The sequence below is a fragment of the Fusarium flagelliforme genome, assembly GCF_020744385.1.
Source record: "Fusarium flagelliforme strain FIESC 12 MPI-CAGE-AA-0113 chromosome Unknown B0J16scaffold_4, whole genome shotgun sequence".
Taxonomy (NCBI): domain Eukaryota; kingdom Fungi; phylum Ascomycota; class Sordariomycetes; order Hypocreales; family Nectriaceae; genus Fusarium; species Fusarium flagelliforme.
The window spans coordinates 1216406-1231900 of NW_025763506.1; the positions used below are offsets into that span (position 1 = coordinate 1216406).

General features: G+C 50.8%; 6 protein-coding genes across 6 annotated transcripts; 3 read left to right on the forward strand and 3 right to left on the reverse strand.

The window, feature by feature from the left end:
* The first annotated feature begins 483 nt into the window (after window positions 1-483).
* B0J16DRAFT_123906 (Six-hairpin glycosidase-like protein) lies at window positions 484-1949 on the forward strand. Its single transcript, XM_046121650.1, has 2 exons — window positions 484-1578; window positions 1629-1949. The coding sequence occupies exons 1-2, from the start codon at window positions 523-525 to the stop codon at window positions 1719-1721; spliced, it is 1149 nt and encodes a 382-aa protein (XP_045982639.1). The 5' UTR covers window positions 484-522; the 3' UTR covers window positions 1722-1949.
* A 149-nt stretch (window positions 1950-2098) lies between these two features.
* B0J16DRAFT_371877 (uncharacterized protein) lies at window positions 2099-3963 on the forward strand. The gene is made up of 2 exons (XM_046130439.1): window positions 2099-2541; window positions 2597-3963. The coding sequence occupies exons 1-2, from the start codon at window positions 2393-2395 to the stop codon at window positions 3696-3698; spliced, it is 1251 nt and encodes a 416-aa protein (XP_045982640.1). The 5' UTR covers window positions 2099-2392; the 3' UTR covers window positions 3699-3963.
* Window positions 3964-3995: 32 nt separating this feature from the next.
* B0J16DRAFT_123911 (uncharacterized protein) lies at window positions 3996-4443 on the forward strand. The gene has a single exon (XM_046121652.1). It carries the CDS (start codon window positions 4026-4028, stop codon window positions 4362-4364), a length of 339 nt encoding a protein of 112 aa, XP_045982641.1. The 5' UTR covers window positions 3996-4025; the 3' UTR covers window positions 4365-4443.
* On the reverse strand, window positions 4444-6586 carry B0J16DRAFT_123910 (major facilitator superfamily domain-containing protein). The gene is made up of 6 exons (XM_046121651.1): window positions 6421-6586; window positions 6208-6373; window positions 6063-6158; window positions 5309-6012; window positions 4930-5256; window positions 4444-4878 (listed from the first exon to the last, which is right to left on the reverse strand). The coding sequence occupies exons 1-6, from the start codon at window positions 6573-6575 to the stop codon at window positions 4524-4526; spliced, it is 1803 nt and encodes a 600-aa protein (XP_045982642.1). The 5' UTR covers window positions 6576-6586; the 3' UTR covers window positions 4444-4523.
* Window positions 6587-7438: 852 nt separating this feature from the next.
* Window positions 7439-9346, reverse strand: B0J16DRAFT_304285 (major facilitator superfamily domain-containing protein). Its single transcript, XM_046124719.1, has 5 exons — window positions 9068-9346; window positions 9006-9012; window positions 8509-8958; window positions 7877-8458; window positions 7439-7827 (listed from the first exon to the last, which is right to left on the reverse strand). The coding sequence occupies exons 1-5, from the start codon at window positions 9328-9330 to the stop codon at window positions 7576-7578; spliced, it is 1554 nt and encodes a 517-aa protein (XP_045982643.1). The 5' UTR covers window positions 9331-9346; the 3' UTR covers window positions 7439-7575.
* A 718-nt stretch (window positions 9347-10064) lies between these two features.
* Window positions 10065-15066, reverse strand: B0J16DRAFT_414416 (ABC-2 type transporter-domain-containing protein). The gene is made up of 2 exons (XM_046133451.1): window positions 11995-15066; window positions 10065-11948 (listed from the first exon to the last, which is right to left on the reverse strand). The coding sequence occupies exons 1-2, from the start codon at window positions 15044-15046 to the stop codon at window positions 10144-10146; spliced, it is 4857 nt and encodes a 1618-aa protein (XP_045982644.1). The 5' UTR covers window positions 15047-15066; the 3' UTR covers window positions 10065-10143.
* Between the last annotated feature and the right edge of the window lie 429 nt (window positions 15067-15495).

The window sequence follows — 15495 nt, forward strand, 5'->3', positions numbered from 1 at the left end:
AGCATACTGTAACACTATGTCCAGCCAAGCCGCAGTACGCTTAAAACGGCTTCTGCAAAAGCGGAAGACATGGTCTTTTCAGGCAAAAGAGCATCTCTGCATGACTGTTGGTCACGATCGCAATTCAACGGTCGCCAATGCAGGGGTGTTATCCACTTCATGCAGATCCTGGGGTCCCCTGCCCAAGCTGAAACGATCCGCTTGGTGGAAAGCCGTTCTTCCTTCAGGGTCTGTTCCCCGGCGATACTACCTAAGACGGTAATTGTGAGCTATAAAAAGTGGCAAAGGAGAGAAAGAAATTTGATATGGTTGCATTATTGCCTGCTTGTCAAATGTCACGGATGAACCATCGTCCTAATCTAAAATGAACAAACATGGATGTAGTGGATCGTGCTCACGCCATGTTAACTTAATCGAAATGAATAAATACTTTAAAATGCCCGCCTGGATGTCACTGGAGATTTTAGACTATCGATCTCGAGTCGACAACTTCTTCACTCTCGTTCTTTGTCTCTTCTCGCCATGAAGTTCCAGTCTATCTGCCTCGCCCTGGCTTCGGCCAATGTCGCCTTCGGCAACAACTTGTTGGCCAACCTGGCCGACTCTTGGATCCGCAACAACCACGAGACCCAGCGTGCCTACTGGTACGGTCGTGCCGTCGTCTTCGAGGGTTACGAGGCTGCCATCGAGTTGACCAAGAACCAGACCCTGGTTGACTGGTACCGCGACCAGATGGACTTGGTGGTCGCCGACAACGGAACCATCATCGATTTCGACTTGAAGAAGTACTCGCTTGATAACTACCGTATTGGCATGAACTTGCTCTGGTGGTACAAGCGCACTGGCGAGGAGAAGTACAAGAAGGCTGCCGACTTCATCCGTGACAGGATCAACCAGCACCCCAGAACTCCCACTGGTGGTTTCTGGCACCGTGAGCCTACATACCCCGACCAGATGTGGCTCGACGGTATTTTCATGGCTGATTCTTTCTACGCCACCTGGACCAAGGAGTTCGATGCTAAGAACACCACCGCCTGGGACGACATTGTTCTCCAGTGGGACAAGATCCAGGAGGTCACCATCGACAAGGAGACCGGTCTTCCCGTCCACGGTTTCGACGAGAGCAAGACCGCCGTCTGGGCCAACCCCAAGAACGGTGCTTCTCCCCTCGTCTGGTCCCGCGCTGTCGGTTGGTACTTCTGGTCCCTGATCGAGGTCCTCGACGTCTTCCCCAAGTCTCACCCCGGCTACAAGCGTCTCCGCACTTACTACAAGGATCTCGCCTCCGCTCTTCTCCGCGCCCAGGGCCACGAGAGCCACCTCTGGGAGATTGTCATGAACAAGGAGTACGAGGGTGCTGAGGGCAACTACGTCGAGAGTTCCGCTTCTGCCATGTTCACCTACGGCTGGTTGGCTGGTCTTCGCCGTGGTTTCCTCGAGGAGGAGATCTACACCAAGCCTGCTAAGCAAGCCTACAAGCGCCTCTACCGTGACTTTGTCACCAAGCACAAGAACGGTACTCTGACCTGGGAGGGCACCGTCGAGGTTGGATCTCTTAACAGCGATGCTTCTTTCGAGGTAAGTCAACTTTTACAATGCTATATATGATCCATGCTAACAGTTTGCAGTACTACACTGAGGTTGAGGTCGTTCCCAACGATACCCGAGGCCATGGACCTTACATGATGGCCGTTTACGAGTGGGAGGTTCGCAACAAATAAGCGAAACGCGTATATATGTATGAGTGAATGATATGAGTGTATTGCGATCATCATTAGACCATATAGATGTTAGACTGGGGAGTTGAGCCATGTTTGAGCCGACTTGACCTTAGTATTATCTAATTCTACGTGCTGCCCTGCACGGCACATTTGTCGCAATTGCGGCACTTCCGACAATGATTTTTCCCCAAACCGTTATGTGAGACGGCACCCACTGTTTCCACGGTGTTCCCTTGTTGCTATGAGGAAATTGGTGTTGAGGTCGGGTTGATTGACGCGACGTGACGCGAATTGCAGGTCTGACGTCAGAGTGTCCAGCTGATAGCGTTAGCTAGCATTAGTCCAGGAACCGCAGCCAAAAGACCCAACGCAAAACAGTGACAAGCTTTTGGTAAACAAACCCAATCTCCCTTGAATTCCCGACGCAATAATTACCTCTGGCTTATTGAGCAAACTCAATCAATTCTCATTTCCGTCGCATTACATTCCAATGGGAGTCGAGTTACGTCATTGAGGCCCGCTTCCGGCTTTACGTCATGTCTCAGTCGTCACTGTCAGCTCCGATCCTCAACTTCACCCTTGGACCTTCTTATATCCGACCTGACTGTTGAACAACGAACAAACACCAAGACCTATCGTCCAATTCCAGACCAAACAAACTCACAACCACAATGGCAGAAGTCGCAGCAGGTGTAATCGCTGCTGAGCAGGTCGTCTCAACAGGCCTCGAGGTCGGCGCAGCAGCTACGGTCGCGAAGCCTACACAACCTCTCGAGGCTGTCCTGAGCCAGATTGCTTCAACTCCAGAGAAGGACAACTCGTAAGACTACCTGGAATCTTGACAAGATTTGATGCTGATGCTGACTTAGACACAGGCTCTCCCTCGCTCGCTCCCACCACACAGTCACCGTGATCGACGGTAAGGCCTACATCTTCGGCGGCAAGAAGGACGACGGCAAGCTCTGCAACAATGACATCCATGGAGTCGCTATACTAGGCGAACAAAGAGTCGAGGGCGATAGCGAGTACGCTTGTTACCCAGCTGTCGGTGACGAGGGACATATCCCACCTCCACGAGTCAACCATGCCGCCTGTGCACGTCGCAACACGATGATTGTCTTTGGTGGACAGAATGCAGAGGGCCATGCAGCTGACGATGAGTTCACACTCTGGGAATGGGAGCCCACAGCTGTTCGATGGGCGGCGATAGACGCAGCTGGAAAGGCACCCCAGTCTCGACACAGCCATCAGATCTTCTACAATGCTAAGAAGGATAATCTGATTTTGCACGGTGGCTATGAGAACGATCAGCCATCAACAGGCACCTGGCTGTTCGATTTCACAACACGTTTGTGGCATGTCCTACCAGATGCACCAGCCGCACCCCTTGCTTCGCAATTCGTCGAAGGAACTCTGTACTCCATCAGCGCCGAATCCGATATCCATGGCTCAATCCACTACATCAAGCCCGGTTCTATCCAGGATGAGTCCCTCGACCAACTTCCAGAGTGGACAACTGTCGACTTCCCTTCCAATCCCATCGTCCCTGGCCCTCGACCCCGCGTAGGAAGCGCTTTGATCCCCGTCACGACCGGCCTCGGTCGTCGCTATTTGCTCTACCTCCTCGGCAGCCGCCAAGACGCCGAGATCGCATCCACGGACAAGGCATACACTGAAGACCACCCGTTCTACTCTGACATGTGGACTTTGCAGCTACCCTCCGACGGCTATAGCGCTACGCGCGTGAAGGACGCCATCCGTGGTGCTATTCCCGGTGTCGAGTCTGGTGCGTTCAGCTGGCATGAACTTGAGATCGCTCCAGCGGAGATGACCCAGGAGTCTGGAAAAGTTCATCCTGGACCGAGAGGGTTCTTTGGTGCGGATACATGCTTGAATGGGAAGGGTATCTTGATGTGGGGTGGTGTTAATGCGAAGGGTGAGACTGAGGCTGATGGCTGGTTGCTGAAGGTTTCTTAGAAGTTAAATCGTCTAAGCTGGCGCAGAATAGTGTATTATGAGCGGTGCGCAAATGGTAAGGGAAAATGTTAGTTATGCTGAATCAGCGCAAATAGTCAGGCCACAATAATTACATCGATATTGAGATTCTTAGGAACACGGAAGAATGTCAGTATACGTGAACGAAGATCTCATGGCGATGAATGACTGAATTATGCTGTCACGATAACATCCGTCAATGACGTATGGCCTTAGTCAGCATAAATTTCATCATGACACCCATCGTGGTCAATTCTCTTCATTTCACCCATTTCACTCATCAAACAATCTGGAATTTGCTGAAAGAACATGAATCGCACTATTTTCACAAAAGGCCTAAGGGCCGCAGCCCCTAGAAGACCAATCCACACTCCCTCTCCTCGCGCTCTGTCCAATACTACAAAACCCGAGCCTCAATCTCAAGCTACGACCCAGACACAGTCAAAGCAGCAGGAATCTACAACGACAAAAGACACAACAAAGATGGCGCCTCATAAGAAGAAGACAATGGCACAGTTGGATCAGGAACTACGAGAGAAGCTCGAAGGCCTTTCGGGAGAGGGCGGTGGTGCTGGAGTTGAATATGAGGGTGGAAAGGCAGAAGGGCTTAAGAGGGGTGTCAAGTCGAACATGTTTAGGGTGATATGAAGATGTCGGTTTGCTGTGAGTTACAAGAGGACTTTCCATTGCCAATGGAGTTTTGGAATTTCAACTTAATACAAGCTGCATAATATTGTACATTGGAGTTGTGGCACAAATATCCTAACTAGAAAGAGAAGAAATCTTTCAATACAGAACACCCTTAAACTAAAGATTCTCGGTTTTCGCGTCTTGAACAGTCTCTCTCACCATGACTGGCTCAACTTCCTCAGCAGCCTTATTCTCATCTATCTTTGCCTCATCGACCTTGGCCAAATCGACTGTCTTGAGGGCAAACATGACGATAAGCATAGGCGCAAGCGCACATGTCGCAGCGATGGCAAGAAGCCTCTGCGTCTCGCGGTACGACTGGTCAATGGCCGCTCGAACAGGTGTACCTTTTGCGAACTTCTGGGCGACAACAATGGATTTGTAGATCTTGAAGGCGTTGGGTTTGGCTTTTTCGGGGAGGTAAGTTGTGAGTTTCTTCGGGAGCATATTGTTCCAAATTGCGCCTCCAACACTGGAAGGGTCAGTAAACTGTTGGGCGGAAGGATAAAGGAGGGGAGCGTACCTAGTACCAACAGCAGCACCAAAGTTCATTGCTGCATAGTAAACGCCCGTAACAACAGGGACATCTTCTTTTGCAACAAGAGCCTGGATGGAGACTTGGGCAGCTGTTTGGTAGAACGCCCGACCGACTCCTACAAGAGTCTTTGCGGTAATGAAAGAAGCTTCGTTGGCGTGATCCCCGTTCATGTTTACCAGATAAATCATCAGGCCTTGTCCAAGCACACACAAAGGAACACCGATGAAGACGAAGATTTGACTGCGCTTGGTATACTTCATGAGTACGCCTACAAGGACGGAGGCAATCTGGAATGCCACACGGAGAGCATTGCTAGACAATTGAGTTAGTGGCATTTATAGTTCTGTTTGTTCTGTGGACTTACTCGATGCGAGTAGCGTGACCAGGGCTGAAGCCTCCAGCAACCTGAAGATAACTAGGGAAGAAGAGTGTGAAGCAAGAGTAGTGAAAGAAGTCGAGCATAGACAAGACACAAGCTGCCACAACTGTGCGTTCTTTGACCATTCGGAAGGGAACAAATGGGACCTTTGCAAACTTTGTATCCCAAACAAGAAAGCCAGCAATCACCGCGACTCCGATGACAAGCATGGCGATATAGCTACCTTGGTCCCAACGGTCACTATTCCTAGCACCAGTAAGTGATAGTGGAATAAGAGTCAAACCAAGGCCAACGACGAGCAGTAGAGCGCCGGCGATGTCGAGGTCAATCCACACAAGATTAACAACACGCTTTCTCAAGGACGTAGTCTTATCTGCCGCATCCCAAGCGCCCTTCCGTCTATATCCAGCCTTTCGAGCCTTTCTTTGTAGGATATAAAGGGTGATGATCAGAGGCGCAGCGCAGAAAGGAAGAATGGCAGCCCACATTCCATAACCCCATCGCCAAGTTGAGTGCTTGAGAACACTATCTGCTACGATAGAACCCAGATAGAGTGTTGGGATTGAGGCGATCGATTCGGGGAGAGAAGTCCAGAGACCACGATTGATGAGGCTTGTTGTGTCTGCGATGAAGACTTGTTGCATTATTACGTAGCCTGTGTCGCCGATGGACTCGAAGATGCCTCCAGCCTAGATGTCGTCAGTAGTGATCATTCAGAAGTGGGATAACCGAGACTTACGATATAGGTTGCGATGTTCTGGCATGCTGCGTACATGATTTGTGAGATAATAAGGAAGAGGATAGAGAAGGTAAGACCCTCAGCTCGACCAAAGACCTGTATTATGTTAGTTCATGCCCATATTCTCTAGGAAGTGAGTGCTTGCGTTGGAGAACTTGGCCATGATGGGATACGTAACCAACCCAATGATCGTCCCCACTACATTCGCAGTAGCGAGAGCTGAGTGCCTCTGAAAGGCTGATGTTGCGTACGCATCGTAGACTTTGGTGGCATATTTGAGGAACGAGGTGATGAACGTCGTGGCAAATAGTCTACCTGGGTCAGTTTAGTGTTGAGAAATAGGAAGTAAGAAACATACCCAGTGAAAGCAATGATCAAGGCCTTCTTGGACCATGACTCTCTTAGGATGTCGGTATTGTTGGGAACATGTTTCTCGTGTGTCAAAGTCGCTTCCTTGCGCGCAGCTTCGACATCGCCTGAGCTGCGATGCTCTGAACTGTTGTCAACCGCCATTTCAATAGCACATATGAAACAGGATAATATTTCTCGACTGGATGAGCCGCAATCACCAGTTTATATCTGTTCATCACCCACGGAGCAATTCCGCCCACCCACAACCCGTCAGACCACTACCCATGTCGTGGATCCATCTAATCTTATCAGATCCGCACTTGATGTTCCCGCCATTGGCTACCAAACCCCGGAAGTAAATCGTATGGGCCGACAGGTGATGCAAAAAAGCCTCATATTTGCAAGACCTCCTCGAGGCTTGACTGACTTGGGGATAGTTCTTGGATCTTTCACGTTGGTTGCCACCTACTCGCTTCAGAGACGAATAAGGGCCCCTGATCAGAGAGTTTCGGAGTTGAAGTTCTGGAAAATATCGGATTGTCCGCCTACTGTAACGGTTTCTTGGCGATATTCGGATGACAGGTGATCGATCTACTGTATCCGTAATTGCGATGAGTTTGCCACTAGCTTGACAAGGTACTTTGTATGATCACCCGATGCTCATCTTATCAGATCATCGTGATCAATGAGATCAGCCAAGTGAGCTCATGATCTTGGTCCCGAACTTACTTGGGGGAGAGAACGAGTTCCATCTCTTACCAAGTAACTGCTGGATTACCAACATCTACCATTGAAGTGTTTGCTGAACGGGAAGAGAAGAGATGCCGTTTACCTGAGGCTGAAAGGTGTTGCAGGGCTGGTCCATTGCTTAGGGTCAGATCCACGCTAGAATCCAGCTTAGACGAGTTGCCGGATACGGACAAGAGGCCCAAGTCACATGGGAGGACTAACTCGGCAAGTGATTCTTCATACGAAAGGTGTTGAACTTTTGATGAAAGGAATTCTATGATGATAGGTATGATAACCTTCTAATTACAATTTTTCATATCTCGGAAAGGTCGTCTAGACCAGTGATCTAAACAAAATGGCATCCAACACCTGCAATGCATGCTCCTTGACACACTCCAATATTTCAACGCGCTCTCGAGGGAAAAAACCCGGTCTATTCAAGGTTGTTGGGACTCTTTGCTCGAATCTTGGGGCCATACAAGCAGAATATGACTGGCACGGGCACGAGCACCAGAGCCAGGAAAGCCAGTATACTGTTACCCCAGCCAAGGCCAAGGTCATCATACATGGACAAACCAGCTAGAGGAAGCAGGGCGCCGGCCAGAGATCGAAGGACAGTCATGGCAGCAACTACTGAAGCCGCGTACTGGATGTAGGCGTCGACGAGGTATGTTTGCAGGCACATCTGTTTTTGTTAGCAATCATAGAAGACAGTTGGTAAAGCTGAAACTTACCATAATACCCATGAGTCCAAAGCAGAAAAGGGCAACACCAATCATAGGCACAATCCAATGTGTGTGCTGATCTGTCGACCAACCGTACCAGAACAAAGAAGCAACAATGAGCAAACCAGAAGGTAGCGTCATCCAGATAGGCAATCTGTCCTCAGGCACTGTCTTTCCGTTCTTGGCAATCTTCTTCTTAACAACAATATCCGTCAAGACTCCAAAGGTCATTGTGCCGAAAAGCATACCAATACCGGTAGGAAGGTAGGCTAGGCCAACTGTTCCGGTGCCGAAGCCGTACTGCATGGCGAATACGAAGGTGAAGGTACTGAACATAAGGTATAGCACGCCGTAGACGATGGCGACGTAAAGTGAGAGGATGAAGACCGGAAGGTGAGTTACTAGAAGCTTCATGGGGCGAATAATGGCGCCGCGGAAGCGCTGTTTGGCTGTGACGCCAACGGTGTCAAGTACAGAGTAGAGATCCTGATTGCCTGTCTCCTTCTGGAGCTTCTTCGCCTTTTTGCGGAGAAGAATAGGTGCATATGTCTCTGGTGCAACGAAGTAGCAGAGGACCATGACAACACCAGTCTACAATGTTATCAGCACAAGCATTTCTCCATTCGAATTAGACAACTTACAAAAATAGCAATCACCCAGAACACCCATCGCCATCCAATAGCCTGAACCATGTAACCACCTGCAAGCGGTCCGATACACGGTCCCAGCAAAGGTCCCATAGCCCAAACAGCCATGGCCTTACCTCTCTCCTGTACGGGAAAGATATCGGAGATAGTACCACTACCGTTGGTGATGGGCGTTGAACCAAAGAAGCCCATCAGGAAACGGAAGACGATTAGCATGGGCATGTTCTGGCTCAGGGCTGTAGCGACGGTCATGATGAGGAAGAGTACGTTGGCGACGTTGAAGACGATGGCACGGCCGTATGTTTCGCTGAGGGGAGCGGCCAAGAGAGGACCGAAAGCGAAGCCGAGGACGTAGACGGACACGACGAAGGTAGCAATGTTGCGGTTTGAGGTTTCGAATTCTCGCATGATATCTGGAACGCCGGGTGCGAACATCGATGAGCCCTGTACATGTTAGACATATGCATACATCTCTGAGTGTCGGTACATACGAGTGGTCTGAATTTTGTTAGCCAACCGGTATACAACCAGGCGAAGACGGGTCTCAACTTACGTTAGAAGGGTCATAACCGACAAAGCACCAATACAAGACCATTTCTTCTTTCCAGACCAGTTCATGGGGTTGTCAGGATCATCAGGTCCATCCCATCCAACAGCGTTGGGATCTTGCGGCTGCACAACATCCTGCTCCTTAGGTGCCTCTTCGTCTTGCATCTTGCCTGTCACACTGACATTATCCGAGGGCGTAAGCGTACGCTGACTTCCAGGTCGAACATCCTCCATCTCGATACTCTTTGAAGAAACGTTCGTAGCCATGGTGTCTCGAAAACCAAGAATATGATCAAGCCAAGATAGACAAGCCAAGTAGGGTTGCAAGGGAAAGATATCTATTTAAGTGCACCACGTTTGACAACGATGCAAGCCACTAACCCATGATCAAAGCGAGAACGACCAACAAAACGAGACCAACAGCCAATCAGAATACCAATATGCAAGGTATCGGAGATGATCAAGAACCCGATGCGAATAGGATATGCGACGGTTTTATGCGGTGCCCCACCCGGGAATCAGATCTGCCGGTCCGTTAGTTATGCATTTTCGCCGACTTTGTGCAGAGTTATGCAGCTTTCGGCCGGAACGCCCCTATTTTCTGTTCCGGGCCACAGACCCCTATGCAAATGGAGGGAATTTTTTATTCGGGGTTTCAGGTCTTTTAAGACCCGCGGACTGAGGTCCTCAGGTGGGTAACAGAAGAATTGACCCCTAAGGCTTGGATTGAATGACTCGTGAATAATGTTATCTACTTCGCTTCGAGAGTTGCCGGTGCAAGTAGGCAATGCAACGGCTGAAATGTCTCACAAATGTGCAGAAAACCTGGTAATAATTCGAGCCGTCGGCGGTTTTGCTCCGGATACAACCGTGGCGTGGCATTAGATTAGGTATATAGGCTATCCCGATGAGACACATTGATCATCTGAAGTACCCGGTCGCGTACTCTCGATCTTCGGACGTCTTTAACCGCAATCACGACAATGGTCATGTCAAATAATGAGTGATAACGTCGTGTATTAAATCGTGTGTAATTAATATTATTAGTCTGACCGAAGTATCCAATTTGCCATATCCACTCTAAGACTTTCGCTTTTGCATAACCTTCTTCAGCGGGTTCTTACCCCGGAATCGCAGCCATGTGGCGAAATAAACAACAGCATAATTAAACGCGATAAAGGCGCAGAAGATGCCGAAATCGCGCCAGATGTGTCGGTAGTATACACTAAAGCTAGCGCCGAATTCATCACCGGTCGCATACTGGCAGAACTCGCAGATGCCATCCTCACCAGTGCGAACGTAGCCACCGGCGCGCTCAATGAATGACTGAGTGTACTCGGAGCACGATTGGCCTGAAGGAGGCTCAAAGCGCGCAAACTCACCCTCCTCGCAGCGAACAGGCTGGTCATGGATCGCGGCGGCGAGGAAAGCTTCGAGGAGGTAGTGGAAGGGCGTGAGCCAGTACATCCACTCACGCCAGAAGGTAGGCAGGCCTTGGGGTGGGACAACAACACCACAGAAGGACACAACGAAGAGGAAGAAAAGCGGGACTAGAAGGGAGGCGAGGAGTTCGTTGGGAGCGAATGCAGCAATGGCTTGTCCGAAACTGGTGTAGTACAACTCGAAGAGTAAGACAAGCAGGAACGCGAAGCCTGAGATGAAGCTTGGTGCGCGCCAGCCAAAGACACCCCACCACCAACAATTGAAGTAGATGCCACCTGCGACAATACGGTAAGGAATCTCAACGACAATGGCAGCGGTGGTCCAGGCGAACCAGCTGTAGATCTTGGCGTTGTTCTCACGCCACTGGAAGATCTGGCGAGACTTGAGGAAAACAGGTTGTAGCTGCTGGATGAGCGGCGGGCTGATGGTAAGCGTCATGAAGATAGAGAACAGTCTGTTCTGGTAATCAATTGATGCAAAGCCAACCTTGTAAAAGGTGAAGCAGTTGAAGAGACCAGTAGCGACGTGCAGCATCATGTTACCAAAGATGTAGTCGGGCGATCGCCAGTAGGAGATGAAGCTGCGACGAACAACGGCCCATGTTTGAGTGGAATAAGGCATGGCATACTCGCGATCGTCCTTGAGACTCTTGGAAGGCTCGACGTTGCGACGGCGCTCAATCATCTCTTCAATCTCCTGCGCACGCTTCTCGCGCTCAGAAGAGTTGGTCCAGATGTCGCCCCAGTCCTGCCCATCGTAGTCGGGGTTACCAGCGCCAATGGCATCAAGCATGTACTCGGCAGGGTTTGCATGGGGAGGACATTTAGGACCGCCGTTGGACTCAAAGTAATTGATGAGGTTCTCGGAGTCGTGTCCAAGAGGACCGTGGAACACTACGCGACCACCCGACTTGAGAAGAAGAAGCTCGTCAAAGTTCTCGAAGAGGACAGCGGAAGGTTGATGGATTGTGCACAGAACGGCTTGGCCTGCGTCGGCAAGCTTGCGAAGGAAGCGGACAATGTTGAAGGCAGCACCGGAGTCGAGACCGGAGGTAGGCTCGTCAAGGAACATCAGAAGTTCAGGCTTGGAAGCCAACTCGACACCAATAGTCAATCGCTTTCGCTGCTCGGCGTTGAGACCTTGACCGACCGTGCCAATGATAGCGCCAGCGATCTCGCGCATTTCCAGAAGATCGATAATTGTTTCGCAGTAGGCCATCTTCTCCTTTCGTGGAACTTCCTTGGGTTGACGCAGAAGGGCGGAGAATTGAAGCGCTTCACGGACTGTAGCGGTCGGTTCGTGGATGTCCATCTGTTCAGCGAAGCCGGTCGCGCGCTGGAAGGACTTGGGAAGAGGTCGGCCGTCGACGAGGAAGTCACCAGTGATGGTACCAAAGTTGAGACGCTGGGCTAAACCGTTGAGAAGAGTTGTCTTTCCGGCACCTAGAAACGTTAGCTAGTGAAGATGAGGTGCTATTAGGCAACGTACCTGAAGCGCCCATAAGGGCAGTGAGTTTGCCTGGGCGAACATAGCCTTGGACATCCTGAAGAAGCTTCCTTTCGCCCTTCTCGAAGGGGATTGTGTAGTTGATGTTCTGGAACGTGAAGACGGTCTCGTTCTTGGCTACTTCCTGGGTGATCTCCTCGTCGCTCTTGGTGCGCTCAGCGCCAGCAGTCGCGGCAGGGTCGCGTCGGCCAGACTCCTCATCGTTGTTATCACCCTTGGCTCGGCCTCCAGTAGCGATCGACTCCTCGACTTTCTTGGGAACTTGGCCACGCTTGAAGACAGTAATGGCACCACCGCCAACATTTGGCTTCATGCGCTCCATACCTAGAGCAGTGAGGAAAACAAAGAAGAAGAAGAAAGCCCACAGGAAGCCGAAGTTGCGCCAGAGATGGGAACGGGTGTAGGTGAATGACTGTTGGATGTAGTCGGCACCGGACACAGTGGTCGATCCGGGCTGTGAGCCTGCCAGTGCACAACCTTGGTTCTGAGATGAGATACCAGGACCTTGTGGGACGAGGTATTGACCTTCGCAAGTGAGCTCAAGATTGTAAAACTCGTTTGCCATGAGACACTCAAAACCGTACTGAATCCAATTGATCCATCGCAACCATCCGAACCAAGGATGCATCGAGTCCGGCGGGATCAGATAACCGGTGTACACAACAAGGATCTGAATAGCAACACCAGTAAATCTCGTCGCAACATCAAGTGTTCCACACCAAGCAGAGATAGCACGGAAGAAAGCATAAGTCACCATAGTGACAAGCCAGAGGATGAGACACGAGATGAAGAACTGGGACGCAGTACGAGCCAGGTTCGCCATGAAGTAGATAAGCACGTTGAAGATAATGACCTGGATAAACACAAGCGGTACATCTACCACCGTCTGCGCAATAGCAAATGCCGCGGGTCGGTAGAAGGAGAAGGACTTGTGCTTGAGAAGAATTGGCTTTGACTCGAACGCAGCTGTCTGCTCAGCCAGGGCAAGAAGGGCGTTGAACAAAAGGAGGAAGAACAGAGCACCGCCACGAGGGAATGCGCCAGCAGCTGTGTCAGGGAGATTGAAGAAAAGCGATCCGACGATGAGACCTTGGAACAGAAGACCACCCCATTTACCGAAGAGAGAGGCTTTGTCGCCGAACATGACGAGGAATTGGCGGTGCGTGCAGGCTATGACCTGCTTTTGGAAGGAAATCTCGTAGTTCTTCTTCTTGCTCTTCTCCGACTCATGCGCACGACGCTCCTCGGCGAGAGTCTGCAATTCGCCCTCGAACTCCTCAATGTCGCGGAGGTTCTTCTGGTAATCTTCACTTCGGCGGTAGGCATCGGAGAACTCCTCAGGCGTGCGTGGGATACGGTTCTCCCAGCCCTTGCGGATACTACGCTCGTGGTCATCCGTGACCGAGGTGAGGAAATCGGCGGTCGTCCATCTCTCAGGACAATCGAAGCCAAGATCGAGGAAGTACTTCTTCGCGTCTTCAGAGCGACCAAAGTAGAGACACTTGCCTTGATCGATCAGCAGAACCTTATCGACGAGGTCGTATAGAGTTTCACCGGCTTGGTAAAGAGAGACAGCGGTGGAAGTGTCGGCCATGTTGGTCATTGCGCGAATTGACTTGACGTACTCGACAGCTGTGCTGGCGTCCAGACCTTTACTGGAGTTATCCCATCCCTGCACTGAAGCACGAGTGATCATTGCCTCTGCAATAGATACACGCTTGCGTTCGCCGCCTGATACACCCCGAATGAACTCATTGCCTACTTTTGTACCGAGCGTGTGCTCAATCCAGAAGAGCTTGGTAACGACTCGAAGGAACTCGCGAACGTAGTCCTGGCGGGTCTCACCTTCGAGACGAGACTCCTTTCCGGGCGTACGAGTCTGCAGGGCGAATGTGAGTGTTCGCTTGACTGACAGTGTAGCATAATGCAAGTCATCCTCTGGGTTATAAATGATCTCGCCTCGAAAATCTTTGGCCATAGTCGAAGCGTCCGTTCCACCGTAGGTAACATCTCCCTCGACAGACTCAAAACCTGAACGCTGGTTACAGAAGGTCTTGAGGAAGGTACTACATCCAGCTCCAGGACGGCCGAGCACAAGAAGAAGCTCACCAGGTCTCACACAACCGTCAAAGTTGCTGATGAGATCGCGAACTGGCGGTTTCGCAAGAGCAGCCTTGGGGCCTTGGGTGAACAGCTTGCCAAGCTTGCGTGGGAGACTCATGAAGAAATCACCCACGGTAGGCTGAAGACTGGAACCCAGACCGACACCACGAACAGTCAATCCGCGGAAGATGACACCGCTATGGCGGGTCTTTTCCTCCTCGCTCTGCTGCTGGCGCTTCTGGCCGAAGATGCGCGACATGAGTCTGTCCAGCTCTTCATTGTCCTCGTGCTCATCTTCCTTCTCGGCCGGGGTACTCGCATTCGTCTTGCGGCGCGACAGGACGCGGAAAAGGTCTTCTTCAGTGCGATGCGACTTGCGCTTCTCGAGAGGTGGTTTTTCGGGGTGTTCCTTTTCGTTCGTGTTGGACCTTATGGGTGCGAAGACGGGCTCGTCGGGGGAAGAGGAGTCATCGTTGACGATGGTGCTGTTCTTTCGCTTTCCATCTGTGGATGCATCGCGGGGTGCAAGAATTGTGCTCGAAGATGAGTGTCGACCAGAAAGTGGTGGTGCAATGTCGCGATTAAAGTCGGATGTTTCTTGTGCTGGGACGTTGTTGTTTTCGTGGTGGTGTTGTGAAGCCAAGTAACCCCCGGCAGCAGCCCCTGCGGCAGATGCGCCAAGTGCCGCTGAAGTGCCGTTGTGGTGGTTATCGTTACTGTTACTGGGGCTGTAACTGTAATTGTCCTGCCCAGAAGTGACACTGTCATAGGTCGACGCTCCCGTATTGCGATCTGGGGCTCCTAAACCAGCCTCAAGTCTATCGGCGGTATCGACAGTGGGCGTCAATTGGTTCAATGAATTGACACTGGGCGTCACAGGGAAACCGCCTGGGATATCCTCATCCCGAGGCGTAGGTCTCTCGTCAGCCATTGCAAGAAACTGTAGACTGACTGTGACAGGCCTACGATCTCATTATTTTCTAACTATCTTTATTTTCTGGGTAATGTTTTCTATAATAAACAAGGCTTTCTCTAGTAAATGATTTATCTATGACGACACTGGATCTACCGCAATCGGCATTTCGGACAACTTTCTGAGCGCGACGGCTTTAGTGAATTGGTGAGAGGATGCTTTTGGTGGAGTTGTCGCGTCATAGACTTTAAGCTTAATTGGGTGGATTTTCCTGCTACCCTAGAGGCTCTCCGTAGCTTCCGAGAGTTTTAATAGCATCAGCATTGGAAAGAGCTTTCCCACATGTTAATTGCGTTGCTTGCGCTACTAATGACGTTTCGATCGTGAAAGAGCGGTCTTTTAAACTGTCCGACGCCGATTCGGTGGTTGGAGGTTGTCGTCAGCTGGGATAAACGAAACCAGAGCCA